The sequence below is a fragment of the Neomonachus schauinslandi genome, chromosome 15, assembly GCF_002201575.2.
Source record: "Neomonachus schauinslandi chromosome 15, ASM220157v2, whole genome shotgun sequence".
NCBI classification, from domain to species: domain Eukaryota; kingdom Metazoa; phylum Chordata; class Mammalia; order Carnivora; family Phocidae; genus Neomonachus; species Neomonachus schauinslandi.
This window is the reverse complement of record NC_058417.1, coordinates 4,137,353-4,155,506: the sequence shown is the minus strand read 5'-3', so window position 1 is coordinate 4,155,506 and position 18,154 is coordinate 4,137,353. Positions and strand designations below refer to the sequence as shown.

At 44.8% G+C, this 18,154-nt stretch overlaps 1 protein-coding gene across 1 annotated transcript in view; it reads left to right on the top strand.

Moving 5' to 3' along the window:
• The window catches only part of GSG1L2 (GSG1 like 2), a 14,485-nt gene extending 3,140 nt beyond the window's left edge, over positions 1-11,345 (top strand). Inside the window, exons 2-5 of the mRNA XM_021694869.1 lie at positions 5,088-5,135; positions 6,203-6,355; positions 8,132-8,243; positions 11,087-11,345. Of these exons, the coding sequence (XP_021550544.1) occupies positions 5,088-5,135; positions 6,203-6,355; positions 8,132-8,243; positions 11,087-11,345 (572 nt within the window). The remainder of the gene's footprint in view (positions 1-5,087; positions 5,136-6,202; positions 6,356-8,131; positions 8,244-11,086) is intronic.
• Positions 11,346-18,154: the final 6,809 nt, after the last annotated feature.

Sequence of the window (18,154 nt, the reverse complement as noted above, 5' to 3'; positions counted from 1 at the left end):
TGGGAGCTGCTTCCCCAATGACCAGGGAACTGGGAGAAAGGATTCTGCAGGGGTTGGACTCAAGGGAAGTCTGGGCTTTTCAGGGACTGGAAGCCTCATCTCTTAAATGATGTCAAAGCTAGGGGCTTCGGGCAGGGCTGGAAGCAGGTGCAAACTGTCTACTGGCGTATGGCACATGCCTGACATACTCACACAAACACTGTGCAGATAGATGATATAAACTGTCCCTGAGCTTTCTGATAAAAAACTATTACCAGGTCGGGGGAGGGCGCCTTCTCGACCTAAAACAGGGACCAATCGCTGTGTGAGGGTCTTTCAAACTTCTTCCTCTAGAGACCAGGAGTCTCCTTGGCACTTCTGCTAATGCAGGGTGTGTTTACTACACACACACACACACACACACACACACACACACACACCGCCTTCTCATGGATCACACCACTAAAAGGTTTTTAAATATATTGTCAGGAACACAGGCTGAATTCTAAGGAGGGTTGAGGTTCTCAGTGATTCATGCACAAAGCCAAGTAGAAATAAAGAGTGTCATTCTTGACCCCTTTCGGATTTATGTGCATCTTATATACTTGATGTCAAGCCAGAAAGAGACTTTAACAAGCGCCTCACTGGATTTTCTCAAAGATGACACCCCCCCCAAGTGATGCCTTTTGAGATGCTTTTTGTAAAATTAAATAAAAAGTTTCTCGATTGTCAAAACAAATTGAAAAATGTTGCATATTACATTTTCTTCTTGAAAATTCGCAATGCACATTAACATATTAACATTTCTAAGAAGTCTCACAATAAAGAAGTCTGTTTACTATGTATTACATATCCCAGGGTTTCCCAAAATTAGTTGACCCCAGAAAAAGAGTCTGCCCGGAGGAACATTCTTTGTGAGAGACTTACCTAAAACAAGAGGTGCATTTTATAGATGGGAAAACCGAGATCTAGAGGCAGAAGTGCCCCCTCGAAGACTGAACAGTTAGATTCTAGTAGAGCAAGACATAGAGCTCAGATTTCTTAACCCAGACTCCCTGTTCCCCCCCAAACATGCCCAAAACTCAACTGAAAAGCAATTGTCTTATAATTGCCAATGAGTACATTTGTATCCATCAATCCAAGAAACCTCTGCTCACATTTTAATATGTTTCCTATTATAATAATGTTGTCTGGGTAAACCACAGTCTCTAAATATTGTCATCACTTTATTAAGAACCAAGAAGAGGACATCTTCCCCAGAACACCTTTTTTTTTTCCTTTAAGAGAAACGTGATCACCTTCACATGTTACAAGATGCCCCCAGAGCAAAAAGTTTAGAATTAAGTTTTTATTAAATAATAACTAAAATAATAGCAAACATACAAAAGAATAAAACAAAAGATATTCATCAGAGGTCGAAAAACAATGCCCACAGAAAGTGGTAACAGAAGCGAATGGAGCAAGGCCATCAGGGAATGTCAATGACCTTGACACCTCATCCCCAGCTCAAGGGGGCAGCCCCTTGCTCAGCTCAGCTTTATGGCCACATGGACTTAAGCGCTCGGTGTTGTCAGAACCTCTGATTTCTCGGAAGTAAGATATTTGTATTTCCATGTGAAAATTCCCACTTTTAAAGTATCTTGAAGGGGGACCTGGGTGGCTCAGTCGGTTGAACCTCTGACTCTTGGTTTCGGCTCAGCTCATGATCTTACAGTCGTGGGATCCAGCCCCACATCAGGCTCCGTACTCAGCAGGGCGTCTGCTTCGGATTCTCTCTCTCTCTGCCCCTCCCCCCCCACTCAATCTCTCTCTCTCTCAAATAAATAAATTAATAATCTTTTTTTTTTTTTAAAGATTTTATTTATTTGACAGAGCGAGCGAGGGAACACAAGCAGGGGGAGTGGGAGAGGGAGAAGCAGGCTCCCCGCCGAGCAGGGAGCCCGATGCGGGGCTTGATCCCAGGACCCTGGGATCATGACCTGAGCCGAAGGCAGACACTTAACGACTGAGCCACCCAGGCGCCCCAATAAATTAATAATCTTAAAAAAAAAAGTATCTTGAAAACATTGCATCGGCCCGAGAAAGTATGTCTGTAGCAGAATATAGCCTGGGGCCCCCAGTTAAAGATCACTCCACACAAACATCTGCTCTTAGTGTAATTTATCACAAGCGCCTGGGAGATCCGGGGTACATGAAAGAAAAGGATTATAGCTGGAGGTGAATGGGAAGGCACCCAAATGGTGCTCGGAGAGAGGGTCAGAAGGGGCGCGGGCTGCTCAGGAGACCTACCAGTAAGCACTCCAGCCTGGAGAGAGTACCCCTTGATCCAAATAAGCCCAGGAAAGGGGCCTCGGGAAGCCCATCCACCCCCAGCTCTGCGGCACCATGAGGCCTCGTGGATGTTTTCCCTCTGAATCAGCTTCATCTCCCTCCCTGCAAAAGCTGACCCTCCAGGGAGCCCTTGCCTGGAGTGTGATTTGGGGACATCCCCTGCTCAAGCCACCTCTTCCTATCCCCGTTCCTGCTGCCAGGGTATCTTTCAAGGGGGGCGGCACCTCTGATTCCCTCCTCTGAAATGGCGAAGTGATGAGTCAACAAAATGTGCTGGTTTCCAATTCTTCACTGTTCTGCTAAACTCCCAAAAGGTCAAGGACAGAGGGGCCTGGGCACCCCATGGGCGGTGGGAGTGGAGGATGAGCAGACGGGGATGCGAGAGCCCAGTGCGGGGGACCTGGCCGCCGTGTCCCAAGCTGGCTTGTCTCCCCGCTTGGCTGGTGAAGCCCTTACCGCCGAGCTATGTAACACCCGCCTCTCTGGCTTCATGGGATTTATGAAGATTTTTCCTTTTAATCCTGCTGGCCTCATTCAAAAGGAACACCATTTCTGAGGATTCAGATTAATCAGGGGCTCACTACGGCCTGACTCTTTGCCCAGGCTGACCTCAGACTTCAGAGCTTTGGTGAATTCTCCTAATCTCCTCGGCTGGCCTCCACTTTCTCTTTGCCCCGCCCCTGGTTCTGTACCTGGCCCCCTCTTTATTCCTGTGACAAAGGGCAGTCCTCTTGGGAAGGCAATATAGACAATTACTCCCCCACGCATTATGTAGAAAGACAGCAGGTGGTGCTGCGCAAAAGGATATGGAGTCTCAGGTGGGAGAGCCCAGTCTCCGATTCTGACTCTACCAACCTGTCTGAGCCTGGCCTCCAAATCTGTCAAAGACTATGGGTACTTGCCTTTATGGATAATGAAACACTCCCCCCCCCCAAAAAAAAAGTGTCAGGCAGTTCATCAAATACTTGCAAACTTTCTCATTGGAGGACTTGTATGACACCCATTTCACAGATGAAGAGAGTGAGGTTTAGAGTATGAAGTCTCTCTGAGAGCAGCGTGTGAATGTAGAGATGTCCCCCCCCCCCATGCTGTGGGGGCCTCCTTGGTAGAACCAGGGGGACGTGGACAAATTTGGGGGACTGTGACCATAACATCACAGCCACTGCCCCAAATCACAGAATCTGCGAGGAGAACGGACCCATTGCCTCAATCCAAAGTTGACTTAATTAAAAAGCTGAAGAGGCCACTGTGGCTTTAGATCGGCAGATGGGTCCCCAAGGCTGTCGTCCTCACCCCCAGCTGTGTAAAATGTTTGTTGTGGATGGTTATGTGACAGGTGAGAATGTATCCCAGCAGGGCGGCTCAAGCAAATGGCTGTATCATAAGCCCAGGCTTTGTTCCTCTTTCTCCTATAGCCCAGCATAGGTGCACTGCAGACGTGTAAAGCAATGAGGCCCCAGGGCACTTGGAGTTTCATGAGGACAAGCACGGCAAATCTCAAGGATTATGGTCTTTAGACAAGCACTGCCACGAATGTGCACCTGCTCATGCATAGGATCCTTCCCGCGTGAGCCTGACCAGGTGGAAAGTGAAGCCAAGGGAAGGGCTCAGTGTTGGGAGGACAGGGAGAGGAGGCTGGCCATAAAAGAAGAGGAATTTTGACTCAATGCTGGAGGAATAAGGAGCCACAGTAGGCTCTTGAATAGGGGACTTATCTGGGATTTTCTCTCCTCCTCCGAAGAAGTAATTTCCACAGTCGAAAGATGCTCCCCTGAGCTTATTTCTGTCCCTGAAAACTTCCAGCAAAGGCAGGTGCCGTGATCCTGGCCCTCAGGGTACTTAGAGTCTATTGTAATTAATAATGATGTGTGCTAGTCACATGCAAATAGGGCCCAGCGGAACTCATTTATTTCAGTGCGATTTCAGTGCGTATTATGTCATTAAATCCTCAAAGCGAGGCTACTGCAGGGACTCCTGAACCTGTTTTAGGGACAAGAGAGCCATTCCTTTGAAGAGGCAATGATCTCTGCCCTGCCTTGCCCTGTTTTAGTTCCTGGCAGCCCAGGAAGACCCTGAGATCATGACCTGAGCCGAAATCAAGAGTTGGATGCTTAACCGACTGAGCCATCCAGGCGCCCCTGCTCTAATTCATTTTTAAAAATCAATACCAACTTTGTTACTTTCCCTCTAACTGGAAACAAACTATCTGAGGCTCACACCATAATGGATGCTGTTGGGGAAGGTGAGAACCCCTGGTCTCAGGCTCGCAGTATCAGTCCAGATGGGCTGGATTATGCTGCAGTAACAAACAACCCCCAAATCCCAGTGGTTTCAGTCAACAAATTCATTTCTAGTTCATTCTGTGTGGATTTTTCAGGTCGGCAAGGGGTGAGTCCTCCCCACAGCCATTCAGGGACCCAGGCTGATAGAGACTCCATCCAGACGTGTTCTTCTGTGATCACAGAGGCAGGGAAACAAGAACCAGTGGGCAGTCCATTGGCTCTTAAAGCTTCTGACCAGAAGTGACGCATCTCACAGCAGTTCCCTATTCACTGGCCAAAGAAAGTCATATGGCCAAGCCTGGACTCACGGGATGGGATGGGATTGAATTATGCTCCCGTAGGGTGGGTGGGGGGCACTACACGTCTATGAACAATAAAGCAATCTGCCACGTTCCCCAATCCTTGTTCAACATGACCAGGGATAGATAGTAACACAGTCCGTCGCTAATTGTCACAGCTACTCCTACTTATGACTATATTCTCCTTGTGTTCTAGGTGAAAAGTGTAGGAGTTTCCAGAGTATAATACCAGCTGAAGAACAAGGTAAATACCTTACTCATGTTCTGTCCACCAGCCACAATTTGGATAATTTTTTCTGTCCATAATTTGGATAACTTTTATTGTTTTTGTTGGGACGCAGGAAAAGATGAGAGAGATATGGTTTTCCCATGAAGTCAAATCCAGAAGCTAGAACCACTGGCTCTCTCCACGTGCCCTATAGTCAGTGGTGCTGGAAAATGTCAAACCATCCATTTTGCTGGTGGGAAGCCCCGACGGGTAGTGTTAGCTGTTTTCCAGGGTATGAATAATCCCGCCGTGGCTCACTGCAAACTACTAATACAAGGTAAATGCAGGGCTGGGAAGAGATGAGCTCCAGCCACCACTGCCTACAGCACTTTGTCTCCATAACACTCATCAAATCCGGGATGACTTTCTCCGTATCTGTTTCCCCAGCTGGAATAAAGGTTTTGTGAAGGCATGAATCATGCCTGTTTCATCCACTGCTGGGTCCCCAGCCCCTAGCTTGCTCTCCTGGAGGACTTCCAGAAACATTAGCTTCCCTCCCTGTCCTCTTGACCCATTCGCCCCCACCTCCAACACAGTTCCTTGGAGCCGCAGGTGGGATCCCCTCCAGAGGGCAAATAATTGGCTCACATAGAAACAAACAAGGTTTTGGGATCTCTAACCAGGGCTCTTAAACTCTCAGACATCTCTGTCCTCTTGTTTAAGTGTGTGTATCTTCTTTAAAAAGACAAAGATAAAGTCTTCTGGTGAAATCTAAACAATGCATTAGCTGTGGAGCTAGAGAATAAAGACCCCCAGCATCTCTTGTGTCTTCACATCAGACTCTTATTCTATTTCTTTTCCCTCCCAGCAAAGGACAATATTTACACAATCCTCTCTCAACACCAAGGAGCCCTCTGTGACTGCCAACTTTCAAGATTCAACAGACGTAGCTGTGGTTTTTTTACCCCTTGGTGTTTGTTTTTTATTTTTAATTTTTTATTTATTTCTTTTGTTTTAGAAGTGAACTAAATCAAAGGGCTAGACATGGCAGTACTTCTGAATTCTCAGTGCTCAACATCTCTGACATTCTCACATTTTTGCAGGTGTTCTGTGGTTGTCCATTGGGGCCGAAATCCTGAATATCCTTCTGTTGTTGACAAGTGCCATCCTCCTGGGCTCCAGAGTGAGTTATCATGGCTCTGGGCTCCACTGGCTCAGGGTGGACGCATCTGTGGCCATCCTCATGGTGCTCGCAGGTACTTGCCCACAGCAGTATTCAGACAGGCTGACTCCCCACACTCTGCCCCAGTCGGAGGGACAGAGCTTCAGCCAAAGTGCAGGCTGGCTCTTTTCTGTCGATGGCCAGTTCATCAAGACAGCTGGCTGGTCTACCGGAGAAGTTGCTGAGTTAACCCCATTGCGGGGAAAACAATGATGCTTTGGGTGACTGATTAAAAGAAATGGGGTAGGCATGGGGCTTGGAGAATAAAATGTCTTACTGTGTCTTTATCACAACTCTGGGAAGGAGATACACTGGCTCTGAGAACAGAAATTGCCTAATTTAGTAGGGTGGTTGTGCGTGAAAAATTCTGCCTGGGTTCAAATCCCTGCTACCTAATGGTTGTGTGGCCCCAGGCAAGTCACTCAACCTCTCTGAGCCAGCTCTCTCAAGAGACTATGGTGATGACTAGGTAAGAATGCACCTAGTATGTAGTAAGAATGCAAGAAATGGTCACTTGTTAAAAATCATCATCCAAGTTTGGTGTACATATGAGAACGAAGAACACCCTTTTTGGGGGGTGGGGTTCTTCTGTGTCCTCCAAGCAACTTTTAGAGCAACTTCATTTGGTCTCCTGAGTTGGCCTTTCCATCAAGAGAAGAACCCCAAACAAATGACTTCCTTCGATTCTCTGTCCTGATACTTGAAGCTCTGTTAATAGTGCATCAGCCCAACTGGGAGCTCACTTCTGTGCTTGATAAGTGTCAGGTGTCTTTCCCAAGCCTTATCACCAGTGAATAGGATGATAAAATCCAATTTATGGATCTTCATAGCAAAGAGGCAGGCCATGGACTCTTGGAGACTCTTCCCCAGGTTCTGGCATCCCCGAGAGCCCCCCAGGATCATGAGAGTAGGCTTCTTTCTGGATGTCTGATCATTGGGATCTGCGAACACAATGTCAGGTAAAATGTTTGAGGATTTACATCACAAGGACTTCAGCCAGCCCTATTAACATATAATTGCCCCCACCAATTAAAACTATTTCTATTTGGACCCCTGAAGCCAATCCCTAACTGGCCACCATTTGCCATACATTTATTAAATTAAAACACCATATGTGTAATTAGAGTCCCTGCAAAAAGAAAGCAAAACAACAAAACAACTAGGGTTTAAAAGTAAAATTCAAGAAAGCTTTCTTGAACAGATGACCAAACTCTATATATAGAAAGCTCCCTCCAAGTACCTGGAAAAATAGACACAGTGCACTCAAATCCTCAACATATCCTCCAAACCTATGGGAAAAAAAGTCTTCGGGGGTCTCCAGGCAAAAAAACCAAGACACTTACAAAGGAAAGAAAATCCCCTTGGCAGCTGATTTCTGTTCCTCCTGAATACTGCCACATGAGTCTAGTGTGGCCAGAACACGCTCAGATTTTTATCTAAAGTATCCCAGTGTTGAAGCCTTAGCAAATCATCCACATGAAAAAGAATAACATGACAGAAGACTGTAGAATGTGGCGTCAGGCCAAATGTAGCTCAAGGACCCCTCATCTGTGCTGGGAAAGAGAGAATGGAACATCGGAGCCTCTGAGCATAGGGAGACAGGGGTATTATAGACTGGGGAGAGTTCGTCATGGGAGGAATTACCTGGCCACTGTGCGAATTCATGAAAATAAGGAATTAGTGTGTATGTGAAACATGAAGGCAGCTTGAAAGGACTCAAGGAGGATGCTACTGGCTTTCTTTCATCCAACTCACATAAGGTAGAGAAACTCCATTCCTAACTCTGGCTCACAGAGCTCTCCTTATGCAGGGCTTCTCAGCATGGTGGCCCACATGATGTACACAACCATTTTTCAAATCACTGTGAACCTTGGACCAGAAGATTGGAAGCCTCAGACGTGGGACTACGGCTGGTCCTACTGGTGAGTTCTGGCCGTGGTCCTCAAGTCCTGACGGGCTGTCAGGGATGCACACGGGTTTTGTAGGACTACAGACCTTGGCCATCATTCCGCCGTCTGACTTTGGATGAATTTCTTAACCATTCTGTAGCCCCACTCTCTCCTCTGTGAAGGGATGATACTTGTCTCATGCATTCATAGGCATTTAAAGAGATTAGGTTTGGTAAAATCTTTGACCCAGAGTCAAGTCCTCAAGCCACGGAGACACTGATGTTATTCCATTCTTAAACACAGCTGGGGGGAGAGTCCCGAGTTATAATGCCTAGTAAATACTTCAGTGTTGGGAGACCCAGCCCCAGTTTCTAATGGACAAAGCCAGGACATAAAAGTTCTGTCTCTTAACGGAAAGACTCAGCCATGCCATATAAGATCACAGCGGTTCTTTTTGATATGGATCTCCGAAGTACAGCTGCAGTTTTATACACACACACACACGTACATTTTCATCCTGTATAACAATCTCTTATGTTACTTTTCTCTTTGTAAAACAAATAACACATTCTAGGTTTACTCCCTCATCTTACCATTCTAGAGTTTGGTGAACATGTCCGTATACTGTTACCCGCATGATTTATTAGATTTTGTACTCTTCCCAGTTTGTGTCTCAACCTGAAGAAGTTTTTTTTTTTTTTTTTACAAACATTTCTTTGTAGCATCACACCATTCCCTTGACCTGTGTGTCACTTTAGTTGCCTCCTTCCAGACAGGTGTCATTGTTTCTGAGGTGACGTCACTGGTGCTACGCACAGTGGAGAACCCAGCTGCACTAGAGCTCAGATCACTGTCAGGTGGGCCAACAACTATAGTCAACTGATGCTGTGGGTTGAAGTAGATCCCAAACATCAAAGGAATCTGTAGAATGGTCTATTTGTTTCCAATATCATTTTGTTTCGTTTCCAATTACTTGTAATTACTTAACTCTTAATCAAAGAAATAGATGCAAATAGTTTTTAAAAATCAAATAGTATTAAACAGGGGCACCTGGATGGCTCATTCTGTAGAGCACACAACTCTTGATCTCGGGGTCGTGAGTTTGAGCCCCACATTGGGTGCAGAGATTGCTTAAAAATAAAATCTTTAAAAAAAAATCAAATAGCATAAACATAGCAATCTCTCAGTTCTGTCTTTCCCTATCCCACTCCTCTAGCCCCACCAAAGCCCCCCATCTTTCTCTCCACTCAGGATGGCTATTCTGAGGCATGCCACATGACACTTCCCTTTGCCACTCCTTTGTACAGGAGAGCTGTTTCCTAGGTTCCATATCATTATCTTACTTATTTTGCATTCACATTTTGTGGGGGCACATCCCCCAATGATGGAGAAATTATTTTATTTCTTGCATATTTGGAAAGGTACTTATTCGATGCTCCATATTTGATTGATAGTTTGGCAGAGTGTAGAATCCTTTGTTGAAAATCATTTTCCCTGAAAAATGTGAAGGCATAGTTCCATTTCCTTCTAGAACTTACTGATTCTGGGAAGAGTTCCATACTCTTCTGATTCATGTTCCATTATAAGTAGGCTGGTGTTTTCTACTCTTTATTACTGGTGTTCAGAAATGTCAGGATAATGCACCTTGGAGTCTTTCATTCACTTTCATTCTTCCTTCCTGTGCTTGATGGGTCCTTCAATCTGAATATTCATGTCCTAGAATTCTGGGGATTTTTCTGTTTTTATTTCATTGATTATTTCCATTCCTTAGCTTTCTGTTCTCTTTAGAAACTTCTTGTTAGTTCAATATCGAGACTCTTGGATTAATCATCTAAATGTCCTCGTATCCCTCACATTTTCTAGCTCCTTCTTTTTGTAATCTTTTCTGAAAATGTTCCTCTCTTTGTCATCTAACCTTCCTATTGAATTATTATTTGGATCTTACTTGAATTTCCAAAAGGTCTTTCTTGTTTTCTGGTTATTCCTTTTTCATATATCCTGATCTTGCCTTGTTCATGCACCATATTCTCATATCTCTCTGTAGATAGTGATCAAAGGGTTTTCTTCTGGTTGCTGTTTTCTTCTGTTCCTTGTGCTATCTCTTTTCTTTAGATGCCCCCCCTTTTTTTCTGTTTACTGTTGGGCCTTTCCCCTAGATGTTGGTATCTTTGATGTCCAGTTATATTTAAGGATGATTGGAAACTCTAGAGTGGGCTTAGAAATTAGTTATGGGTAGGTTTCTTTGTAGGTAATCGGATAAGGGGACTTCTCTTTTACCTGGGAATTTCACCCCCCTGAAAACACACAAATGCCAGTTGGCAGAGGTTCTTTCTCAGCAACCATTCCACTGGGTTCCATAGAAGGTGAAAAGTATAGATCATTGTATCAGAATGCAACAGGCTTCCAGAGGGTAGAGATAGAAAGTAACAACACCAATGTCGTGCCCTGGGTTAGAGCCAACCACCACCACAACTAAAAGCAACACTGGTATGTTAGCAGATACTATGCTGAGTACTTCCCAGCATTAGTTCATTGAATTCCTCACAACCACCCTGTGTGTGGTGTTACTATTAGTCAAGTTTTGCAGATGATGAACCTGATCCAGAGAGATGAAGTCACCAGCTCAAGGGTGCACAGCTCATAAGAGATAGGGGCAAACCCACAGTGCAAACTTAGCACAATGTCCCCAAAGTCCGTTCTCTTAACCACTGGGCTACAACAACACTACTGGCTGGTCTCTGAAACTTGTGATCCAAAGTCCAGGTCCAAATTGGGTGGAAAGAGGCGCTGGTTTTTCACCAGACTGACCACCAGCAGGAAACCCTGGAACCACAGCCTCTTTCCTGCTCCTTCCTAACTGTGCCTTTTGTTGACAGCCTCGCGTGGGTTTCCTTTGCCCTCTGCATGGCTGTGTCGGTCATGGCCATGAACAGATACACAGCAACCCGCCTGGAGTTCATAGAGAAGCAGAGGATACAGAAGGGCAGTCGGCACTCTCAACAAAACTTCCCAGAACCCAAGGCTTTGGAAAGTGTTTGGGAAACAAAAGCTGCTCCCAGCCCTGACAGGCATGCCCTCGTGAGTGTGTCAGAGCACCTGCCACCAAATGACCCAGGCAAAGTGTCCATGTGCTAGCCAGTGCTTGTGGCTGTCAAATCTGCACAGGCAGGCAAGCCAGACACTTATGTCCGCAATGAACATCTCTGGGGTGGGCTTCAGAAGGCTGTGGTCCAGGTAAACTTTCTACCCACCATCTTACCCTTTATTAAACAGCTTTGGCTTCAGCTAATGATTCCTGGTAAAATGTCAGTGTCTTTAAGTGAGGTTACGCTTACAGAAGATATCAACCATTGACACTCTAGTATAAATGAGCATCTCAAGCTTTCATGACAGTGGGCTTAATAAGGGTAACCAAAGAAGAGGGAACATGTAAGCACTAAGGGTAAAAGAAGTTGAAGAAAGGGGAAAGCAAGGTTCTAACTACAAAGGGTGTGAAATGTGTTGCCCACACTTTTTTGTTGACAGAAGAGTCCAAAAAATTTTCCCTTAATGAGCACACACAAATTGATAGTATGTGTGACTATCCCATACTTTCTCTGTTATTTTAATTAAGAAAGCGCAAATTTAAATTTAAGGAATTGGTTTTGTGTTACTTTAAATATATATTTTCTTTGCAATTTCCTAATTTCTACCTATAGTAGAATCTACTTGGAAGGATAATCAAATGATAAAACAAAATAAGAACAGTCGAATGGAATGACATCTTATCACAATTAAGTAGAACAAATGTTGGAGTTGTTGTGCTTAAATTGCCAGGCACTTTTGCTTCTAAAAATAAACATTGCTAAATGTGTGAGTTTTGTTTGAAGCAGTGGGGTTCTGCATGTGTCTTAATGTGTTCAGTTACAGTATTACATAAGTTTATCTTGTATTTTAAACTAACATATTATTGAGGCCACAGGTTGTTAGACACATAATTTGGGTTTTTTGAAAAAAAAAACTGCTAAATTATAATAACCCTAAATATGTCCTAACTTAGATTCATTTTTAAAAAAGTATATGTTTAGTGAACACATTATTTCTGGGGGAAAAAACACAAGCCCTCTGAATGTTTCAAATAAAATCACTCAATCTACTTATGCTAAATTGTATTTATACTCTCACAGAATAAGGGGAAATCAGCTAACTTCTTCAGGTTTGGGGCTCTAGTCAAGTACCCGTCTAACAAATGATGGTCCCACGGGATTTTATGTTTTGTTGAACCAAGCATATCTGAAGCGATGTAAAATGGAATTTTGCCAGAATAAACCCAACTCAGAAAGGCGTGCTGAGACTCCTCTGGGCCATTTCTTCACCTGGAGCAGGGGGGTCTGTACCCAGTGGCTTCTGCCCTCCATAGAATATGGGTTATTTTCTACGGTTTGTCACCCCTGTGTATCCATGTAGCTAGATGCTGTGTCCCTGTCACAATATGAAATCAGAGTCTGATCCTAGAGAGAAGGAAACATGCCAGAAATGTTCACAGAGACACTCGGTCCTCTTTTATTTTTATTTTTTATTTTTTTAAGATTTTATTTATTTATTTGACAGAGAGAGAGAGAGGGAACACAAGCAGGGGGAACAGCAGAGGGAGAGGGAGAAGCAGGCTTCCTGCAGAGCAAGGAGCCCGATGCGGGGCTCGATCCCAGGACCCCGGGATCATGACCTGAGCCGAAGGCAGACGCTTAACCGACTGAGCCACCCAGGCGCCCCCTCGGTCCTCTTTTAAACAGCAAAGCAAAACCAAACGTATCTATGTAGAATGTGGCTGAAGGTGCCAAAGAAGAAATGAATTTCTGTGCTACATCCTCTGAGCTCCCAAGGCACTTTTCTTCCTTTTAAATGCTTTAAATGTTGATTTTATTACAATATAACATACATAACCCTAAGAACACACAAACCCTAAGTGTACAGCTTAGTGAATTTTCAGACAGTGTATGTAGCCTTGTAACCAACCACCCCTGAGATCAAGAAACAGAGCCACGGTGTCTCATTTTCACCTAGCTTTGCTCTAAGACAGACCTAGGTGGATTTTGATTCCTTAGTCCTGAAATAATCTATATATCTGTTCCCCTCTTAAAGATTTTAAATTACTTCTCTATGGCAAGGACTGTTCTCTGTACCTCTCCCAACATTTGAAACAGTGGTTAGCAAGTAGAAAACCCTCAGATATGTGTGTGTGTGTATATATGTGTGTCTAGAGAGAAAGAATATCATATGAAGAGATATATATATATATATATACTATCAAATAGACCTTTTTATTTTTTAATATCTACTTTGTAGATATTAATGTCGTTTATGATTAAGGGCATGGATTCTGGAGCCAGAGTGCCTGACTAGAAACCCTAGCTCTTCGCCTTGACCTTGGGTGAATCATTTGTCTCTCTGTGCCTCAGATTTCTCATCTGTAAAATGAGAGAATAATCCTCCCTATTTCAAGGATCGTGAGGACTAAGTGCATTAGGATGTGTGACGTTCTTAGAATAATGCTCGACACCTAGTAAACACAACAGGAAGATTAACTGCTCAGATCTGCCATGTGCAAAGCACTGTGTCAGGTCCTGTGGGTATTTAAGGAAACAAGATAAAGTCTGAGCCCTTGCCAATGAGTTGGGGAAACAACGGTGAAATCTCAGTGACCATGTCCAGGAGAAAGCCAGGATCGAATGAGTGCCAACCCACCAATCATTTTTAGTTTGGACACCATCCATCCTTAGTTAACCATTCAGTAACTTTCATCAGGTGTCTATAATGTTGCAGGCACCACGCCATTCCTCCTAGAAGTAAGGACTCAAGCTTCACTCTTTTCTGGTATTAGCAAGACGCCCATTTGGGGTCAGTTGTTAGAGAACCAGTCCATATCTACTGCCTACTTATTGCACAGACAAGGCAGTTTCCAGAGTGTCAAGTGTTCTAACAAACCCATCATGAGAAGCAGCCAACAACGACTCTCCATGGACTTCCCCAACCAGGCTCAGGGGGACTCAGAGGCAAAGGGTCCATAGCTCCCCTTACAAGGTGGGTGGCAAAGAAGGGTGACAGCTAACTCCCAGTGCTTGGGCAAGAATAAACAAGGTGTTCACAGATGAAGAACCGAGAAAAACAGAAATCTCAGGTGAACCTAAACTCATTGTTTGGCCCTGAGTCTGTTTTACTGATTGTTTTCATGGAATTGACAACTCAGCCTCATTGCTGTCATCAGACAAATCCTCTTGGGGAATCACAGCTGGGTAGTCTGGGCTGAGAGGGACTTCTTTGAAGACCAGAATAAGGTTAGTAGACCTACCTAGTGAGATGCGTCATGTTTGCTCATGTCAGCGTTGTTCACTCCTTAAACGCTGTGAGGTGTACATATATGTAAAAAGCACTGGGTGTGTCATGGAAATACAAGTGTGGCTGAGAACATGCCCCCAAACCCATGACGCCATACCCTGGCCCTATAGAAACAATTTAGTGTTGTTCCCCAAGAAGAAGGTTGGGAGAGACTAGAAAACAGCCAAGGTTAAAGTTTAAGGGACATGTCCATCACTTGGTGGTTGACCAACAATATCATTCACTTTTGTTAAGTCAACTGTGCTACATCAGAGAGACAGAATATCTGGGTGGGGCATGAAATCCTAGGGTTTTTTTTTTTTTTTTACTTGTCACACAAAGCAGGAGAGAGACATCTTTTGCACAGTGAAAACACGGAAGAAAAGAAGGCAGCAATCTGAAAACAGGAGAGTTTGGAGGTCAGGCGAGGTTAGAAGGATGTCAGACAGGATCCATCTGCTTCTACCTTTCTTTGTTTGATTATTCTATTTTATTTTCTCTTTTCAACTAAGAAATATTTTAATATACATGAGCTGATGTAACAGAGGTGCACGTAGACACTGGTTGATGGAACAGAAATAAATGCTTTGTCATGGTTGCCACAGATCTCTCTTTTTTAAAAAAGAAAAATACATTGTAAGAGATATAATGAATACCTCACATCCCCTCCCCATCTCTTCCTCCTTCTCTCTCCCAGGTCATAACCACCATCCGGAACTCACTTTTATGCACTGTTATGCACATTTACTGTGCACATCTGTATCCACAAACTACAGATGAAAGGGTCTTGTTTGGCTTCACATTTTATTTTATCTTTTTTAAGATTTTATTTATTTTCTTGACTGGGAGAGAGAGCACGCACAAGCAGGGGGAGTGGGAGAGGAAGAAGCAGACTCCCTGCTGAGCAAGGAGCCCAATGCAGAGGGGCTCGATCCCAGGACCCTGCAATCATGACCTGAGCTGACTTGGCTTCACATATTATATGAATGGCCATCATCTTAGATTCAGATTGTCTCCTCAAACGAGGTCGGACAATTTTTTAACCAATTTTTTTATTATGGTAAAATACATATAAAATTTACCATCTTAACTATTTTTAAGTGCACAGTTCAATGGCATGGAGCACATTCTGCTGTGCAACCATCACCACCATCCGTCTCTGGAACTTTTATCATCTTGCCAAACTGAAACTCTGTCCCCATTCAACACTAACTCCCTACGGTCCCCTCCCCCTGGCCCCTGGTACCACCATTCTGCTTTCTGTCTCTATGACTTTGACACTCTGGTACCTCCTATAAGGGGAATCACACAGTATTTGTCCTTTTGTGACTGGCTTATTTCACTCAGGACAATGTCCTCAAGGTTCATTCATGTGGTAACAGGTGTTAGAATGTCCTTCCTTTTTAAGGCTGAATATTCCAATTTTTTTAATATGTCTGGCGAGTCCAACGACCCACCATCCTGCCCCATCCTTGCTTCTCCTCTTCAACAGCCCTGTTACCCCCGCGATGTTGCCTCTAGGCATTGGGAGCACCCACTCTTCCAAAGGGAGCTCAGGAGTGGAAGCAGTTTTGAGCAGCAAAACAAGTGCTGGTCTTGTCTGGAAAGAAGGATCGAGCTAACAGGACCTGCGTTTCAGCCCAGAGAACACGCATGGGGGGTGAGGAGGTGACAGACCCAGCAATGTCCTGGTTATGGAAGTATGTGCACACATGTTACCTGACTTAGCCCTGGCACCCTTCACCACCGAGCCTTGTGCAGAGTCCTCAGGAATGGGTGCTGACGTGCACTGAGATAAGGCAATGAGATGAACAAATACAGGTGAGGAAAAAATTGCCAAGTCGAAGGGAGAAACTCAGACCATCAGGTGCAACGATGGGCCAGACCCCTTCTGGGTGTTGTATGCATGCCACCTCTTATATTCTATCTCTGCATGATGATGAAGGTGGTAGTATTAGTGTTTGCATTTCCAGAAGACTGCTGTGAGGTTCAGGTTTATAAGGGTGCACTTGCGGCTGCACACAAGTCAAGAGCAGAACTGAGATTTGGACTTCAGCGCAGATGGGTTCCAAGCCCATCACGCTGCCTTTCTGGGGGCAGAGTGAGAGACAAATCCTCTTGTCTCCTCCTCCCTCGCCAGGTGGGACTGTGGAAGGGCAGGGCCCTGGGGCTTCTTGGGGAGGAGTAAAGGGGTTGAAAATGCAGGGAGGAAGCCACTGAGGGAGCACTTTCCTCTGATCCAGAGACGGGTTAGGGCAATCTGAAGCTACACTCATGGCTTGAAACATGGCTTCTGCTTGGAACCAAGGGGACTGAAGAGGCTCCTAAGGAGAAGGCAGGCTGGGGCCTGCTCTGATCTAGACTCTGATTTTCACACCCCAGATTTTCCAGGATGGCCCCCAACCCCACAGATGCACATTCACACTGCTCAATCTTAGTTCTCAATTCTTGGGCTAGAAAATACCATTATTTCAGGGTCAGGCAAATTCTCAGGCTTCTCTCCTAACCGTAAGGTAGACTGGGATTTGGAGCAAGAATCTCTCTGTAGACTGAAGAGGGTGATTTTGGTTGGAATCTCCCTTGTCTGTGGCAGTCAAGCTGAAAGAAAAGGAAATCCCCACCACCCTTAGCAGATGTGAGTTTTCACTGGTACAACTAAAGTTCCCCTGAGAGCTGTGTCTGAGCCCAAACACAGTTCCACGCCTGAGATCCCACTGTCCTGTCCTGCCTCTTCCCCATCACTAGTGTCATGGGGCAAAGTGGTAGCTGCCTAACATTATTCAACCAAGCTCTGAGGATCTTGTAGCCGGTGGCCCCGGGCATCTCTTAGACACGGTGAGGCTGTCATCCAAATGTCAAGTTGTGCAGAAGACTGTGTTGTCAAAGCAGAAGGTGCAGGCAATTTGGGTGGATCATGAGCCACCTTGGAGGGCTGGCTTGTTTCAGAACCACTGACAGTAAGTCTGAAGGAGAACCGAATTCATGATAATCTTCACACAGAAGTTCCTGTCAATGTCACCAACAGCTCCCCACTACTAAAGTCAAGGTCACTTCTCAGGCCTTATCTCACTTGACCAATAAGCAGTATCAGATGCAAATGGTCACTTCCCCTCTTCGAACACTGTCTTCACTGGACCCCCAGGACACCGCTTTTTTGAGTTTCCCCCAGCACACTGGCCACATCTCTTCAGTCTCCTTTGATGACCCTCCTTCAAGTCCTCAACCTCTGGATGTTGGAGTACCAAAGAGCACAACCCTCCAATTTTCTCCCTGTCCACACTCATGTCTTAGGTGACCTCATCCCATTGTATGTCTGGCAATACCACCAACCTGTGATAGCTCCCAAATGTAAAACCTGAGCCTAGACCTCTCTTACCTGGACATGCCTCCAGACTGGCTTTACCAACTTCCTTCTCAACACCCCCGCTCAGATTTAACAGGGTTTCAAAATTAACAGACAAAAAAGCAGTTGTAATTCACCCACATCCCCAATCTCTGCCTCCTGTAGCCTTATCCAACTCAAAAAAGAAGAAGAAGAAGAAGAAGAAGAAGAAGAAGAAGAAGAAGAAGAAGAAGAAGAAGAAGAAGAA